The sequence below is a fragment of the Charadrius vociferus genome, unplaced genomic scaffold (assembly GCF_000708025.1).
Source record: "Charadrius vociferus isolate BGI_N301 unplaced genomic scaffold, ASM70802v2 scaffold13, whole genome shotgun sequence".
Lineage (NCBI taxonomy): Eukaryota > Metazoa > Chordata > Aves > Charadriiformes > Charadriidae > Charadrius > Charadrius vociferus.
Window position 1 is genome coordinate 1,980,450 of NW_009647763.1, and position 16,314 is coordinate 1,996,763.

A 16,314-nucleotide genomic window follows, 5' to 3' on the forward strand; every position below is an offset into this window, starting at 1 on the left:
ACACGTACTTGGTTTCAATGAAACAGCAGGCAGCCCATTTTAAAAAACTTGTCATAATTGATTTTCTGAAGTCTCAACAAACCATACCCCATTCATTTACCTCAAAGGACTAATGTAACAATCTAGTCTTATGCTAGGACAAAGAAAGCACATATGGACTGTTCATAGTGATCATTATCTAAAATTAACCACTACATCTTAATACTTCCACCACTTATTTCCAACATACTTGCAGAAATTAAAAAGAGTTCACACTCCACAGTTCAAGATCTCCAAAAGGTCTCCAAGGAGCAGAGGCTTCAGGATGATCTTGTTTGAAAAACAAAAATCCTTAAACTGTTAAATTAATCTAATTCAAACACACTGAAATTGTTTGCGACTCCTGGAACAGAAAGTGTGTATGCTGTTTAAATGTAAACTTTCCAGTAACAGATGTATTTATACACTTCTTGGGTTACCTAGGAATAGATGGCTGTGAAGCAAGAACAGCAGCTATGACACCTGTTTTCTGTGTATGTTCCTCAGCTTCAGGTCTTAGCTCATCTTCTGATTTTAATCTTCTGCGAATAGGCTTTGGTGGTGGAGCAAGTGGGGTAGTGCCTTTACCCTGAAGAGGAAAACACAGCCTATTAGTTCTCAAAAACTGCATTTTACTCAGATTATAACCTGGTAACTTGTTTGTGTTACATATTCTCAAAACCAGTTACTGAGCGACCTGAATTTACGTCCCATCAGATATTTTCTGATGGATATCTAACTGCATTCTCATATGGTCTGGAAAAAAAACATCCTACCCCTTGATGAAAGGGCAGTAAGCTGCTACACACTAACGAAGAACTGTGCAAGCAAGAACACCATGGTACAACTAATAACCACAAATACACAATATCTCAGAGCATGCTTTCCTCCCAGTGACTATGTGTCCGTAACAGGAAAAAAAAAAATGTTAACCAAGCTCCGCACTAAAAGTTTTGCTTCGTTTCAAAAATTTGAGCCCTCACAAGTATCTTGATTTTTTGCTATCTCAAGAATAAAGCTAATTATGAACATCTTCTGATGCAAAAATTCACCATATGTGGTATTTCAAGCGTGTATTGGACCTAAGAAAACTGCGTTCAAGTAGAAGTGTATAAAGTCGCTGCTGCAAATCAAAACAGATGAATAATTTCTTATATATCAGACAACTGCACTCTCCTTCCAAGTGTACTTTGCATACCGCACTAGTGGGGACATTAGCAGGTGCTTTGTCTTCAACTCTTCCATCTGCTTTGGCACCTCTAAGAGAACTTGCAGAATCAGAGGGCTTTTCAACCTGAAGGGATATAAACTACATTTAGAAAACTACTTCTTAACAGATATTTCATTCAGCAACAGTTAGAATAAATACAAGTATGCCGTGTTTCTGATACATTAATATAGTTAACAACTAAAATTCCAGTTCAAGTCTTCTTTAGAAGCACAAGGTGGAATACAACAACAATACCTGCTTTGGAGCAAAACCATCTAAAACTATCTTGGTCACAAACACTGTTTTGGCCTGTAAGCAGCTTACAGAGGAGGCACGGAAGTAAGAAGCTGTAATTCCAGAATCAATAGTCACACCTGTCTTTTGATATAGAAATTAAGATTCAATACAGAATCTAAAACCACTATGGAAAAAAAAAAAGACAATAGTTACTTGAAAGTACTCTACTCTCAAGCATTGTACTCTGGTTGTTGGAAGACCTCTGAATAAAGTCAAATCCCCCATGTTATGAGGCACTGTATAATACAAAAGAGGCTGTAGCCTGATGATAAATTGCTACAGCTGTTTCTGCTGTTACATTACCACCATTATCTATTTGTTACTGCCAAAGGTTAATCTCTCCAATGGAACACAATGAGACTGCTCCCCATCTACCTCAATGCAAAACAATCAGCAAGCTTAACTTAAGTAGTTTTCAGTAGCAGCTTGCGCTAACATAGCTGATTTTGCAATGAGGTACATGGAGAGCACTCAAATAGTTCTACGTCATTGACCTTTCTGATTAAAGGAAGCAAGAACATGCTGCTGATAGTTGGGAGAACTCTAAAGCACTACAGGTACTCTTGCAACCGAGGATGCAGAAGCATCCCAGAGAACTTACAATCTGGATGAAGGCTACAAATTACAAAAGGAAAACCCAAAGTAATTAAGGTAATAGCAGTAAGCTATTATGACATTAATAGGAATAAACCATGAGGCTTTCAAACTTTTAAGTCCTGTGTCTGTATTGGGAAACAAGGTTTTGTATACATCTCTAATGATCTATTATATGAGGATGCCAGAGCTCTATTCACTTTAGCTGTCTGTCCAATGGCTTTGAACAAAACGAAATTAATGGAGTTTTAGCAGATATTTACAATACTTGACAGTCATCTCATTTATTAAGACAGACTACTTTAAAACTTACAAGTAAGCCATTTGGAAGGCTGGCAAGAGTAAGCAGTAAGTTTTGCCTGTCCTAAGTCTTAAATGCACCAACACAATTATGTTTGTGCACATATATGCTATTAAGTATAAAATCTTTTGAATTACAATCAAGAACTGAAGAAAAGAGTTTCTTCTGACTAGGTCTTTGGCAATTACTAAAATAAGCGTAGCAGTGTGTAAAATAATTGCTTTCTAGCAATGAATTGGGACACCACAAAAAAACCCACTGAAAACAGCAGAAGTAGGTTTTAACAAAGTCTAACAACCATCAGTGGTATTAAGCAATTGACAAGACCTTCACTTCTGCTCACCTGCAAGACTTCTGAGTGTGTTTCAATATCCTCTTCTTCCTCTTTGCTTACACCTGAAACAGCAAATGCCTCAAACTGGCTGAAGTCTGCAAAATTTGGCTGTTCTGGTATTTGCTGAGGTGAGGTACTGGTATGAGCTATTAGACCTTCAGCATCTACTGGGCGATGCACATGAGGACCTGCACCCTGCAATAAAATAACAAAAATATTTAGTGACATTGTTCTTAACAGTTATCTGATGCAAAGAAACTCACCAAACAACAGTTTGTGACAGAATGTTAAAAATTATTTGGCTCTTTAGTGGATAAAGACTTATGTCCTGTCAGTAGGACAAACCGCATCTCATCCATGACACAGACCAATTTGTGTTTACAAAACCAGACAATTATTTAAAAGAAAAGGAAGTTCAATCAGATGTGCTATTATCCAGAGAATGAGACGAAAGATGGATGCACCATAGGATTATCTAGCTCATTGGACAGTAGATGTTTCTGCTGTAACACAGTCCAGCTTGGCTCGTCAGGCTTGATACAGATTTTTAGTCTAAACCCATAGGGAAACATGCTTATGGGATCACACCATATGGAATACATCTGTCACTGTACTCTCTTTCCTTGCACATGATTTCTGGATTCATTCACTGACTTCAACTTCTGGTAACTCAGATTCTAACAAAGTAGCTGCTGCTGCAAAATAACTGAAAAGCAATTTTATCTGTCCCATGTCAAATCCGCACAGCAGTTGAAGGATTCAGCTGGTTGAGACAAAGGGGAAAAAAAAACCAACAAAAAACCAAACTTCTGCAGGATGTGTTTTCTACCATATCAGCTAACTGAACTGACTCAGACCAGGACTGCAAAGATCACTAAGTTTACGACAAAGGAAGAACTGGGATCACTCCTTTCAGGAGCAGACACATTATGTAAAACTATACCCTGTGCCAGACATGGATGGGAGACAAAGACCTATTTTGCAAGACTCAAAGAGCTCTCAACAGTCTGTGTTACAGCCTATTAGCTATACAGGGACAGGTAAAGAAATGTGGAAGTTTAACTTTCCTCTCTTTCCTACAACTCAGAGCTCCAGAGCCACTCATTCCTCCTCAGTCTCTACTTTAATCCCTTCCCATGGTTCCACCAGAAGCAATTTTTTTATTCAGGAAAGGCTAACATTTGGCTATCGTCTAGCTTTTGCCACCATTCACATCCTGGCAGTTTCAAAAAATACCAAGCAATACTTTGCGTTTTAGAGAAGTTAAAATTCAGAGTTAGATAAAAATGATGCACCAAGTTGGAGTACGATTTTTCAAGTGACAACATCACCTGTGAAGGCTGTGGTCTTGGAGGCACTGCAGGGGGATAGGCAACAACTCCAGCCTGTTGCTGTCCTGTAAAAGAGGCATTGCATTTGGACAAGATTATTACTCTTCACATTACAGTGCTATCTAATCTTTTTTTGAAGAAATCTTGCATTTTGCCTACATGTTAACCTGTCAAGTTGAGGACCATAATTGTATCATCTCCTTTCCAATTTACAAACAGACAAAACAAGGAATCAGAACATGGGCCTTGTCCTCTGTTCTAGCTCAAAGTACAGACATAGTCATACTTTTCTGATCTTAGTCCTTTTTTTGTTTCAACCTCATTATACACTCTTAATATTTTCTCATACTCTGTGATCCTGAAAAATACTGACAAGTGAGAAGTACAATAAAAACCCTTAAGCACAGCATCAGAAGTGACCTTTAATCATTTCCCCCGAAGTGAAATACTTAACACTCATCTCTAATACACCTGATATCAGAAGAGCTCCTCTTCAAAATTTCCTGGCAGATGCAATTCATTGCATGTGGGTATACTACCAAAATGTTATTTCCTGACTTTGCTTCCCACATTTATCCAAAGGACTACAATGCCAGCATTCAGAATTTACTTCTAGATTTTCACAGAATCACAGGATGGTCAGGCTTGGAAGGGACCTCTGGAGATCATCTAGTCCAACCCCCTGCCAGAATAGGGTCACCTACAGCAGGTTGCACAGGATGGCATCCAGGTGGGTTTTGAACGTCTCCAGAGTGGGAGAGACTCCACCACCTCTCTGGGCAGTCTGTTCCAGTGCTCCACAACCCTCAAAGTGAAGTTCCTCCTCATGTTAAGATGGAACTTCCTATGTTCAAGTTTGTGCCCATTACCTCTTGTCCTATCACTGGGCACCACTGAAAAGAGACTGCTCCCATCCCCCTGGCACCCTCCCTTTAAGTATTTGTAAGCATTAATAAGATCCCCCCTCAATCTTCTTTTCTCTAGACTAAAGAGACCCAAGTCACTCAGCTTCTCCTCATATGAGAGATATTCTAATCCCCTAATCATCTTTGTAGCCCTTTGCTGGACCCTTTCCAGCAGATCCCTGTCCTTCTTGAACCAGGGAGCCCAGAACTGGACACATTACTCCAGATGCGACCTCACCAGGGAAGAGTAGAGGGGGAGGATGACCTCCCTCGACCTGCTGGCCACACTCTTCTTGATGCACCCCAGGATGCCATTCGCCTCCTTGGCCGCCAGGGCACATTGCTGGCTCTTGGTCATCCTGTTGTCCACCAGGACTCCCAGGTCCCTTTCCACAGAGCTGCTCTCCAGGAGGTCAGCCCCCAACCTGTACTGGTGCATGGGGTTATTCCTCCCCAGGCGCAGTACCCTACACTCGCCCTTGTTGAACTTCATAAGGTTTCTCTCTGCCCAACTCTCCAGCCTGTCCAGGTCTCGCTGTAAGGCGGCACAGCCTTCTGGTGTGTCAGCCACTCCTCCCAGTTTTGTGTCATCAGCAAACTTGCTGATGGTACACTCTATCCCTTCAACCAGGACACTGATGAATATATTGAACAGGACTGGACCCAGTACTGACCCCTGAGGGACACCACTCGTTACTGACCCCCTTTTCTGCTTAAGCAAGGTAGAGTACAAGTTTTAATACAAACAGGAAGAGTAACGTTTTCAGCTTTTTCATTCATAAGCAGTGTTTTAAAAACACTCTACATCTTTCTTCAGAGGAAAAAAAATTGTCTGCTTCAGGAATGCGCTGAGAAACACAAGGAACACAGTATACCTGGGGTAACTGAAAAGGATCTGTTCATATCCAAAGACGATGATCGAGAATGAGAAGGATGAGGCCTTGGAGGGGGTGGCGGTGGCGCAGTGTTATCTGGAGATGTTCCCGAATGTGATCTGCAAGACATACAAGTTTCTGTAGTGTTTTTAGGCAGCTACAACAGAACTAAAATTAAAAAGTTCTTCAAAGTATACAATTAGAAAATAAAGTTTGACAGATGGAAAAGAGCCTGATTGCCATTGATTTTGAAGATTGGAAAATCAGCTCTAAACTTCTGGTATTCTTTGATTTCACAATTGTTTTTATATTTCTATTTACTTAAATCTCCGTTATCCAAATTATTCTTATATTACCACCAATAATTTATCTCTGGGAAACCAACAGCTTGATACACATCCCTAACAATCATAGTTCAGGAACAGAAAATCCTAAATATGGTAATTCCATCCAGATGGTAGTCACTACATGACTTGCAAGGCATGTAAGATGTAGTCAACATCCTGATTAGGTTTTACACAGGTTAAGTTCAAGCTCATAGAAGAAGAAGATTACGTTTCTGTTGGACCTGCCTCCATGTATATTGAGCTTAATGAGTATCAGCGTACAAGATGGCTATTTAATTTTCTGCCTGAAATTTTCCAAATCTATATACTTGGTAGCATCTTCAGAATTTTTAACTCATTCTTAGGTAGGATCACCATCTAGTGGATACCTGTTGTAAGTTCATTGAGCACACATTCAGAAAGGACAGAAGGATGAAGTACTGCACTAAGTGCCATTTAAGTGGGATTTATTGTATACTTACTTTTCATACAGCTTCCATTTAAAAAGAGATTGGAGAAACTTCCTAACTACTCCAGTTTGAGCAAGACAGATTTACTGAATCACTGACATGAACACAGCTACTCGTTTATTCAACTCATAAAAAAGTGATAAAATCTTTTCTGACTGACTTCTGTAACATTCTTCTATAACTATCATAGGAGATATATTTATAAGGAGAGGTAAGAGGTACTTAAGTTTCACACAAACCCTGAAATTCCTGAATGTGTAAGTACAGACAGGAAATCAACAGAAAAATTTGCTTCCTTAATATACTCTCCAGGTCAATGCTTCAGTAACACTGTGTAACCCTCCAACTGATAAAATGAAAGTCTAATTACACTGACTCCTAGGGTCATCCCTCTAGCTAGTCTAGTATAAAAGGCACAAGTAGGATTAAAAAAGGGAGAAAGTGGTTTAAAGACACTCCTGAAGTATCATTATCTAACATAGCCTTGCCAGTTTTTGCTTTTTGAAAACACAAAAAGTACTGTGGACTAATGGTAGCGTTAAGGAAAATTTCACCTCTGCAGATAAAGTTGCGATTGGTAGAAGAGATCATCAGTGGAAGGAAGTAAAAGAGGAAGTGGGAGAAAAATTTCCTGGGTAGACACTGCCAGAACTGCCAGATCTGGACAGAATCTATCAGTGCCATCAAAGCGGCAACTCATCAGAAAGCTTCACTCAACTACACAAGTTTAGCAAGAGAACCCAACCCAAAATCAGAGATGAAAAGAACATGTTGAAACCATCATGTTGGTAGTGGAAAAAATATACATAGAAGCAGGACAGACAATCAAATTTGCCATTAAGTAACAATGGAGGAAAGAAGTTTTCAAGCTGCTGTACTGAGAGGCAATTGCAAATCTTTCTCTGCTATTGAAGTCACCCTAATTATTTTTGTTTTGAAACTTACCTCTGAAACTGATTGTAAGATGGTTAATGGCGTAGCTGATTTTTAATCCTATTCAGGCAGATTTAATGGGAACAATTAGCACCAGCTAGTACAGCACATTCTTTTATGTCAAATGATGCAGTTGTTGGTTATGTGCTTGCATAGCTTCCTCAAATCCCTTAATTTATGTTGGGCCTGACTGCCCTTCATTTTATAAAAGCCCATTATTAAAGGAGATTGAGTTACTGCTGTGATATTTCTAATTTATGTTTTATTCTTATTTTATGTTATGATGTCACAAGGTCCTTCTCCATTAGTGCCTAATGGACATTTTTAAAAATACAAAAAATTGGTTTCAAGTAACATCCTGATCTCCTGTGCTTACATTCCCTTGTGTTTAAGGAGAAAGTCTTTATCAAGATTTCTGACTGAACCTAGAGTTTCATTTGATTGGCCAATCCAAACAGCTTTTTAGACTACATTATTTTTTGTATTTTTACTTTACACATTAACAGAAACGGCATATGTTGTTAATGAATTAGAAAACAGACTGCCTCCAGATTCCTGGGTGTTAAAGTTAAGAATCTATTTAGCCATCATTTTACAAGCTAGTAGTCAAACAACCAGAAGCTCAGAACAGGCTTCTTTAAACACATTTTATTTATTTTTTTTCAGTTGCTACTCTACTGACCGTTGCCGCGTTACAGTGCTTCCAATTTGCTCTGGATCCGAAGCATAGGAGTCCGAACTGCTGTAACCATCTGCTGGTAAAAGAAAGTACAAAGTTTCATATTTGTTTTGTATCACTAATATACTCTAACAGATATAGATAGAATATAATTTCAAATATCCAATTTTTATTTTTTTAAAAGGTTTATGTCCTTGTATTGCTTCCCTGTAAGGTATCACCTGTGCAGGATTCAAAGTCCTCGAGTCTGAATAATTGAAGGATCCAATACAAACCAACTCCTCTCGCCCAATACTACAAGTTGTTTGTTACTACTGGGATGTACTGAAGAATAAACAGTGACAATAATGCTGTACTGAAAATACAAAATGTAAGTTTCATAAGCAACAATTTTTAAACACTTGACATTCGATCACTTCAATCTAGCTCATAAGAGTATGGGATATCCAAGAAAAAAAAGCAAGGAGTAGGACATGGTTGATTTCAGAAGTGCTAAAGGACTGTCACCAATCTTAGAAGTCAGAAAAAGGAAACAATATGTACAGTACACACATGAACTCAGTAGCTTTGCCACTACTGTAACTTTGTACCTTCAAGGCTGGTAGTCAGCTCTGTTTTGGACTCAATCCTTTTGAAAGCTTTCAGCTTTTTATTAAGGCAACCTATAAAAATGAAAGATGCTATTACAGCATCATGTAGACAGTTTCCTGGAGGATACCTTTACGAGCTATGCAAAGCTTGAGGTTTTTTCCCCCCAGAAATGAGGAGTCTCTCCAAAACCACAAGATTTGCGTGGGAAGAATGTAGACAGAAAAATGGATCTCAGAATAACTTGTCACAAGGGATGATTCCAGAGCACCTGCTAAAGCACAATTTAAAGTGAAAAGTCACTGCAGCAATGACATTCACCTGATTAGTTATCAGTAAAGACAAAAATCCTACTGAAGAACATTAAGATTTTTCTGAATTACCCAGTCTCAAAGGATTACTTTAACCTCCTAGGACACTGAAGTTTTCAAAAGTGTTAAGACACGTCAACCAGGACCCAGAGACAAGAATCCAGCAGAGAAGATTTTCCTGTTCAGCAAGGTGCATTCTTACCTGTTACTCCCCCTGCTCCCTTAAAACTACAGGTACATTAATCTAGTGAAGTTGGCCTGAGACCTTTACCATGCAGAGTCATCTGAGGAATATGTTATTTCAAGTTAATCTCAGATTAGAAGTTACAGGTGTGTGTCTATTCAATGAGGGCTACAGAAAATTAAAAAATGATATCTATATACACATTCTTTAAAAAAACCCCAACCAAACAGAAATGTCCACCATGACATCACATTTAAGTTTTCAAGGATTAAGTGAGAAACTTAAGTTTTAAGCAGAAGTTGGTTACATGGTAAATGAAATTCTCTCTCTCTAATCCAAATATATCTAGTACTGGGTATATTTCTCAGGCCATTCAGGATAAAATATAACCTAAATATAACCTAGTCAAACAAGAATTCATGTAACCACACTTTTAAAGAGGAAAAAGTAAGCCCTTCTCGATCAAAAAGTTTTACATCATTTCAGTACAACACTACTGGGTTTACACTGGTAACAGAATAACTATTTCTAAGCTAATTTCAAAGATATCTAGATAGCAACAATTTTAATGGTTACATAAGGCAAAGGATGGTCACTTAGCAAATGTAAACTTCATACTGCACCCATATTGGCTAATCAAAACTCATGAGTTTGAACGCAATATAACAGAATCCTTTTTCAGTATTTCTAGTAACGTAAGCATGATAGTCAGATAAAGTTCCTATAACAAAGGATATAGTGACTTTTTCAATGTTGTTTTTGCCCTCAAGGAAGGTTTCTGCTTTTCAATACAAGTTAGTCTCCAGCTTTGTATTTCATTATAAAGAAAGGTCATTTGGACTATCCTTCCCTTCTGATTGATTCACATTGATATAAACAAGATTCATAATCTTGTTTATATCATTTAGCAGGAGTTCAAAATAACATATTCACAAAATTGTCCTTAATGACATGTTGAGGTCGCATGTTGCTTTGAGGTTAAAACATTTTGGGAAGAGAGCAGTAATTTTTTGCTACTTTTATTTTTTACTTGCATAATAACAGCTTCAAAAATGTGGATGTCCAGGAATCAGAAGAATTATTGATGAACTTCTCCAGTTATCACTTTCTAAGGTTATAGATCCTCTCTCTTTTGTCCCAAATCACACAGCTTGCACAGAAAGAGAACTGTGCAGTGCCTATACCTACTGACTTCTTATCTCATGCAATGGAAAAGTTTGTCCTCATTTCCTGGCTTAGGTCTGAGCTACTATTTACAAATTCGTAACTTCCAAGCTGAATTACTGTTGATGTAAACCATGGAAAATAAGGACAAAATGCTAATTCCTCAACATCAAGATGAGACTTATGAATCTCCACTGGTTCTCAGTTCAAATACTATTTTAATATATTGATCTATGAACAGTGTGAGAATTAAAATTAACCTACTTGATCAATAAAACACTAAGAAATCTGTACTCTTCTGTACAATGCAGAAAAAAGCATGTGATCCTATGAACAAAGTATTCTAGAACAAAAGTTAAGAACGTTAATTTATTAAACACTTCCAAAACAGCAATATATCAAAAAAAACCACCCCAAAAACACTTAGAAAAGGACTTGCTTAAACTAAGATTGAAACTCCCTATTCTCAAATGAATTCTGGCACAGCTAAACAAAAGCAAGCCACTAAAGCAAACACTGCCAGTTCCAACAGAGTAGATTTAGAGTGAACATTAGGAAAGAATTTTTCACAGAAAGAGTGGTCGGGCATTGGAATAGGCTGCCCAGGGAGGTGGTTGAGTCACCATCCCTGGATGTGTTTAAGAGCCGTGTAGATATGGTGTTGGGGGATATGGTGTAGAGGAGAACTTTGTAGAGTAGGGTAGATGGTTGGACTTGATGATCCCAAGGGTCTCTTCCAACCTAGACAATTCTATGATTCTATGAAAAACGAGTCCAGGCCAACAGCTCAAGGAAGCGCACTATAGACATCATCACTGATTTAGCATAGAAGGTGCTCAGATACACTATTAAAGTACGACACTAAAGAATATTACGAAGCACAATTACCAAGACAGCAAGTCTGCACAAAAAAAATCCTGTTGGATTTACAGTGTTTTTTTAAGCATCAGAAATCCATTTTCTGGTTAGCTTATATTAAATGATTCCTTCAGGATTCACCTGAAAGGTGTTAACCATCCAAATTACTTACAATATTGACAAGAGCCATTTCTTCATAAAAAGGTAACAACAGTTTGAGACACTATGGCGTGACTTTCTGTTACATTGCAATGAGGTTTGTTTCATTTCACTACATTCTTCCTCTGAGGGAAGAATACTTCTTGGTACAATTACAGTTACAGGCCCTTTATCAAAGGTTAAGCTACACTTGGATAAGCAGAAAGGAGTACAGAAGGACTCTCAGAACTTAGATCCTGCATATAGTAGTAGTTTCCCCACTAAAAGACCATGTTTGCTCATTCTTTCTTTTGCATCAGAAGACTACCTAGTAAAGCCAGAACTCTGCTTGAAAACAAAAAGACATACAGGCTCAACACATTGCTCAGAACAAAAGGTGCCACTGAAACAAAGTTCCTGAGAAAAGCAAAACACATTGCAAAAATGCACTTTCTAAAGTACTCCTGTTTTATAAACCAACCAAAATACTTCAGTCTTAATAATGCAAAGGACTTAAAGTAATGAGCTCTTCAAACCTTATTTTTCACTGAAAAGTTTCCAGCTTAAAGAAAACAAAAAAATTCTCAGAAACAGACTCCATCAGGTTACATATAGTCTGGGACCTCTCTCAATATTAGACAACTAGACTAATCAAATCAAAATAATGCAAAATGTTTTGGACGCAGGAGATGTTTCTAAAAACCCCTCTGACTTTCAGTAAACAAACAGTTAAAAGCTGTACCTAAAAAAGAAATCTAGAAGTCTATTGCATTTTCTTAATAGCTAAACCAGACAAGAATTGCCTGAAAATTTTGTGGTCAACAGGTTTTCACTCTGCAGAAAACATGTTGTCACATGGTTCTGAGGAAGTAGAATCAAATGCTACTTCTTCATTTCCACTTTCCCTACATTTCAATTTCTCATCCTAAGATTAAAAGAGAAAACAGGAAGATGGAAAAGAGCTGACAAAAATGAACTTTTTGACCACATATGGCAGGAAAACATCTCCAGTGACATCAGTAGAACTTTTTTAATTACTACTTCAAATATACACTTTGTATCAGAAGTGTCTCTATTCCTAGCACAAGCTCTAAAATGTGATGAACTTACCCTATCTAGCAAGTTTTTATTCACTGAAGAATATAGCATATGTACATTTTGTGTAACACAAAAAAAAGATATCAGAAAGTACTTTGATACTTACTAACTGTATTTCCAGCTGTAAATTTTACAGATGAACTCATTTTGCTTTCTTCTGGGAGATCAGGTGGTTTCACAAGTAGCGGGCTAGTAGGGTTAGCATGATCTAGATGGAAAAACAAGTCTAAGTAAACACATGTATTCAAACTAGCCTTTACTTCTGACACCAAAGCTTTACATTAGTTTTCTGCCCTTATCTGAAGTGCTGCACCCAAGACTCAAATTTTCATATTTTAACACTTTTGGTGTATAAATTATTTTAACTTTACATTGTAATAGTGTTATGTCTGTTTCTCAGTGTTAAGAGTTGGGAAACTTTACCTATTTACAAGGATAAGGAAATTTTAAAAGAAATGTGTTGTGGATACTTGTTTATTTTCATATGCTGAAGACTGTGCATGAGTTACATGACTTTAGGAAATACTGGCATATTAGAACACATCTATAAATTGCGACTCCACTGTTCCTCAAGCAGAATTATCAAACCACCTTGCTTCTTATTGACCAGAGTACTGAAAAAAGAAAACCAAGCCAAAGGTTTGTTTTTTTATCAATACTCCCAAATGCTGTCAGGTTTCAAAATAAGAAACTCAGCATTTCTGACCACAATAGAATAAGCTTTATCAATGCAAGCTACGTTCTCCATCTTCATAGTCTCCTTCAGTATTTAATAAAGAAATCTAGGCATTCTCCTGGAGGCCCAAATCATATCATGGTGCTCCTGAACTACTCCAAGCAATGATCTCCTATAGATGCTGAAATCCTCACTGTAGCAAATGTCAAATTCAAACTCTGCACTTATCTGAACAGTACTCTAATTCTTAACTCAGAGAATCTCATTAAATATGGTGGTTGCAACTCCAGATATATTCATCTACGGAAAAGAAAAAAAGTCAGCATGTTTAAGGAAGCAAAGCCAACTCTAATTGTACAAAACTTTCCTCATTAGCAAGAGAAAATATCCTACCACTTCCAGTTCTTTTGAGCTCCATTTCCTGCATATGGATTTTGCTTGGAGTCATTCTTATGGGAACTGGGTGCACAATTGCAGTGTCCTGTGAAGGAGATAAGAGTTAAGTGAGGTTAATCTAGATTTAGGGAATTGAATATACCCATAAACCCAAAGCTCCATAAGCTGAAGTTTCTCCAATGAATTTTAAGTTGTAATCTAGCATACTACTTTAAAAAGGCACTAGAAATGTTTCTATAGATAACGTGTGTTTGTCTTTTTAAATAGGACCTGTTTTTTACCCACTTTCCACCATTTTTAGCATACCAGGTATCTTTTACTTCAAGTGTACCTCCAAAAAAACCTGCCAAGAACAAAACCCACAATTTCAAAACCCCACTTCTCAGCTTTACTTACAATGCCTCAGAAAGTTATGGCCTCTTTAAATAGTGCGAGTAATTCTCTATAAAATAGGTACTTCACAGTAGTTTAAGACAAATTGTAAAATATTCTAAACTTCAGGATACTAAACCATCTGGAATATATTTCTAGATAGGCCTTGACCTTACACTGAAGCATTTTCTTTGTAGTTTAGACAAGGGACTCCATTTTAATGTACTTTATATAGACAGCCCTTTCCATCTGGTTTGGAGACTGAGTATAGATAGCTTAAAAAAAAAAATCTCAAAACTTTTACATTTGTTCACAAGTAACCTTAAAATATAGACATACCTGTCTGAGGTTTTTTCCCCTGTCATCTATATTCAGAATATATGAATGTGTGGGGCAATGACAACACAAAAAAAAATTTCCCAGATTCTATTCTGGCCCTAGAAACAACAAGAAGTTTCAAAACTACCCTTGTATCAGAAATTTAATCTGTTCTGACTACTCAAGTGGATCAATTTCACCAATCGTAATACAGTTACAGTAATATTTTCTAAAACTGCTTAAACTGACTTGCACTACTCTTGTTGTAAATATGAACTTTTAAAACCACTGTCTAGTCACAGCTCTAACACTCTTGTTCCACTAGGCTTTGAGGAATATTTATGACTTTAAAATATATTGCTTCCCCCTCCCGCCGTAATGGGATTATCATGCAAAGATCACTCATGCTGCGGCTACTTCAGTCCTCTGTAATTTATTGTGCAGCTATGACAAAAATAATGTCTCAAATAGTTAAATAGGTTTTTATACTATGTATCAATTAATAATTCAGATCATTAATCTAATTTTACACAAAACAACTTAACAGGTTACCAACTTTCACTAACAATAGGCAAATTATGTTCCCGTACTAGGGGATGAGTGTAGTGTTTTATTTATTCCACTTATCTTTTACCTCCAAAGCAGCTGCTTTTCCAACAAAAAGAGAAAAGAACTAGTTTATGAATTTACTCTTTAGTCAGTTATTAACTACTACTCGAGAAAGCTGATTCTCTCCTTTGGAAAAGCAGTTTTTCAATAAATCAGTCCTATGCATCACCGTTGAGACTGCTAAAATAAGAAGTTGGCATACCAAGACTAAAAGTTTGCTGCCATTTGTTATTTTCATATGACTTTCAATAAAGACTCTGAAGTATCTATTCCCAAAGTCTGTTACCTTAGCAAGCACCAAGGATGCTCACCATTCTTTACAATTTCTCAACTAGTATCGTAAGAAAACAACTCAAGAACGTAATCTCCCAGTATTGTTTTTGTATTTCTACTGAATTTCTGTTTATACACACATGCATACACACACAAACATATATATGGCTATATGTGAGTTTTCCATATATCACTGTTCTACTTTTTACATTATCAGCATACGGGAAAAAAATTCAAACTTCAGATTTCTGTCATTCACTAGTTAATGTCTACTATCTTATTGTGGAAACAAGACAGTGATAGCTCTTTACTGTCAAGCAATTATACACAGTAAGAAGCAACTATAAACTGATTTTCATCACGTTTAGTTCATTAAAACATAAAAATACAGTACATTTAAAGTAAAAAAAATCTCTGTCTCAGATGAAAAAGGGCTGGTTTTCACTTTAAGTACGACATTTTCATTTGTTTTGAATGTTTACTAAGGGCAATTTGACAGTGCAGTTTGAATTCTAGCTTCCACCAGAAATGCAATTTCCACATAAATATCAGTGTTAACTCAGAGTGGAGCACTGATGTATTTAGAATATAAGTATATTTATGTTTTATATCTTTTCAGAAGTGATCTTTTTAATACTAAAAGCAGTATAATTAAATGCATATTATGTACACCTATTATATTTTGTTATATAATCAAATGGACAGTAACACCACAATTTGTTCAATTAAAATGGACACTAACAGTGGTAATTTGTAAGAAAAGCAGGATGAAGGCAGCAGCTAAACACTGAAGCAATTTTAATGCATTTCAGAACTGCTTCAATGCCACACACTGTCAAGTTTAAAACCAGCAGAACTTGAAACACTGTAGTTAATTTCTGGCTCCCAAATTTGGCAAGATATTTAACTATATAATCCTTCAGAGCACTCCTCACCGAGTAAAGCATTAGAAAAGCACAGATTTAGCTGCAGAAATACTAAAAGCCTTATTAATAAAGTAACTTGGTGAAAACATTAGGAGTATGAAATACCACACCCATTAAAGCCCAGTAGTTT

At 37.0% G+C, this 16,314-nt stretch overlaps 1 protein-coding gene across 2 annotated transcripts in view; it reads right to left on the reverse strand.

Moving 5' to 3' along the window:
• Window positions 1-16,314, reverse strand: part of REPS1 (RALBP1 associated Eps domain containing 1) — a 51,438-nt gene that overhangs the window by 2,337 nt on the left and 32,787 nt on the right. The window contains exons 10-17 of one of the 2 annotated variants that reach the window (XM_009882297.1): window positions 13,684-13,771; window positions 12,721-12,822; window positions 8,277-8,349; window positions 5,866-5,984; window positions 4,086-4,150; window positions 2,764-2,949; window positions 1,217-1,312; window positions 459-607 (exon numbers count right to left, since the gene is read on the reverse strand). In XM_009882297.1, coding sequence (XP_009880599.1) covers window positions 459-607; window positions 1,217-1,312; window positions 2,764-2,949; window positions 4,086-4,150; window positions 5,866-5,984; window positions 8,277-8,349; window positions 12,721-12,822; window positions 13,684-13,771 — 878 coding nt within the window. The remainder of the gene's footprint in view (window positions 1-458; window positions 608-1,216; window positions 1,313-2,763; window positions 2,950-4,085; window positions 4,151-5,865; window positions 5,985-8,276; window positions 8,350-12,720; window positions 12,823-13,683; window positions 13,772-16,314) is intronic. The other variant, XM_009882296.1, reaches the window with a different exon arrangement.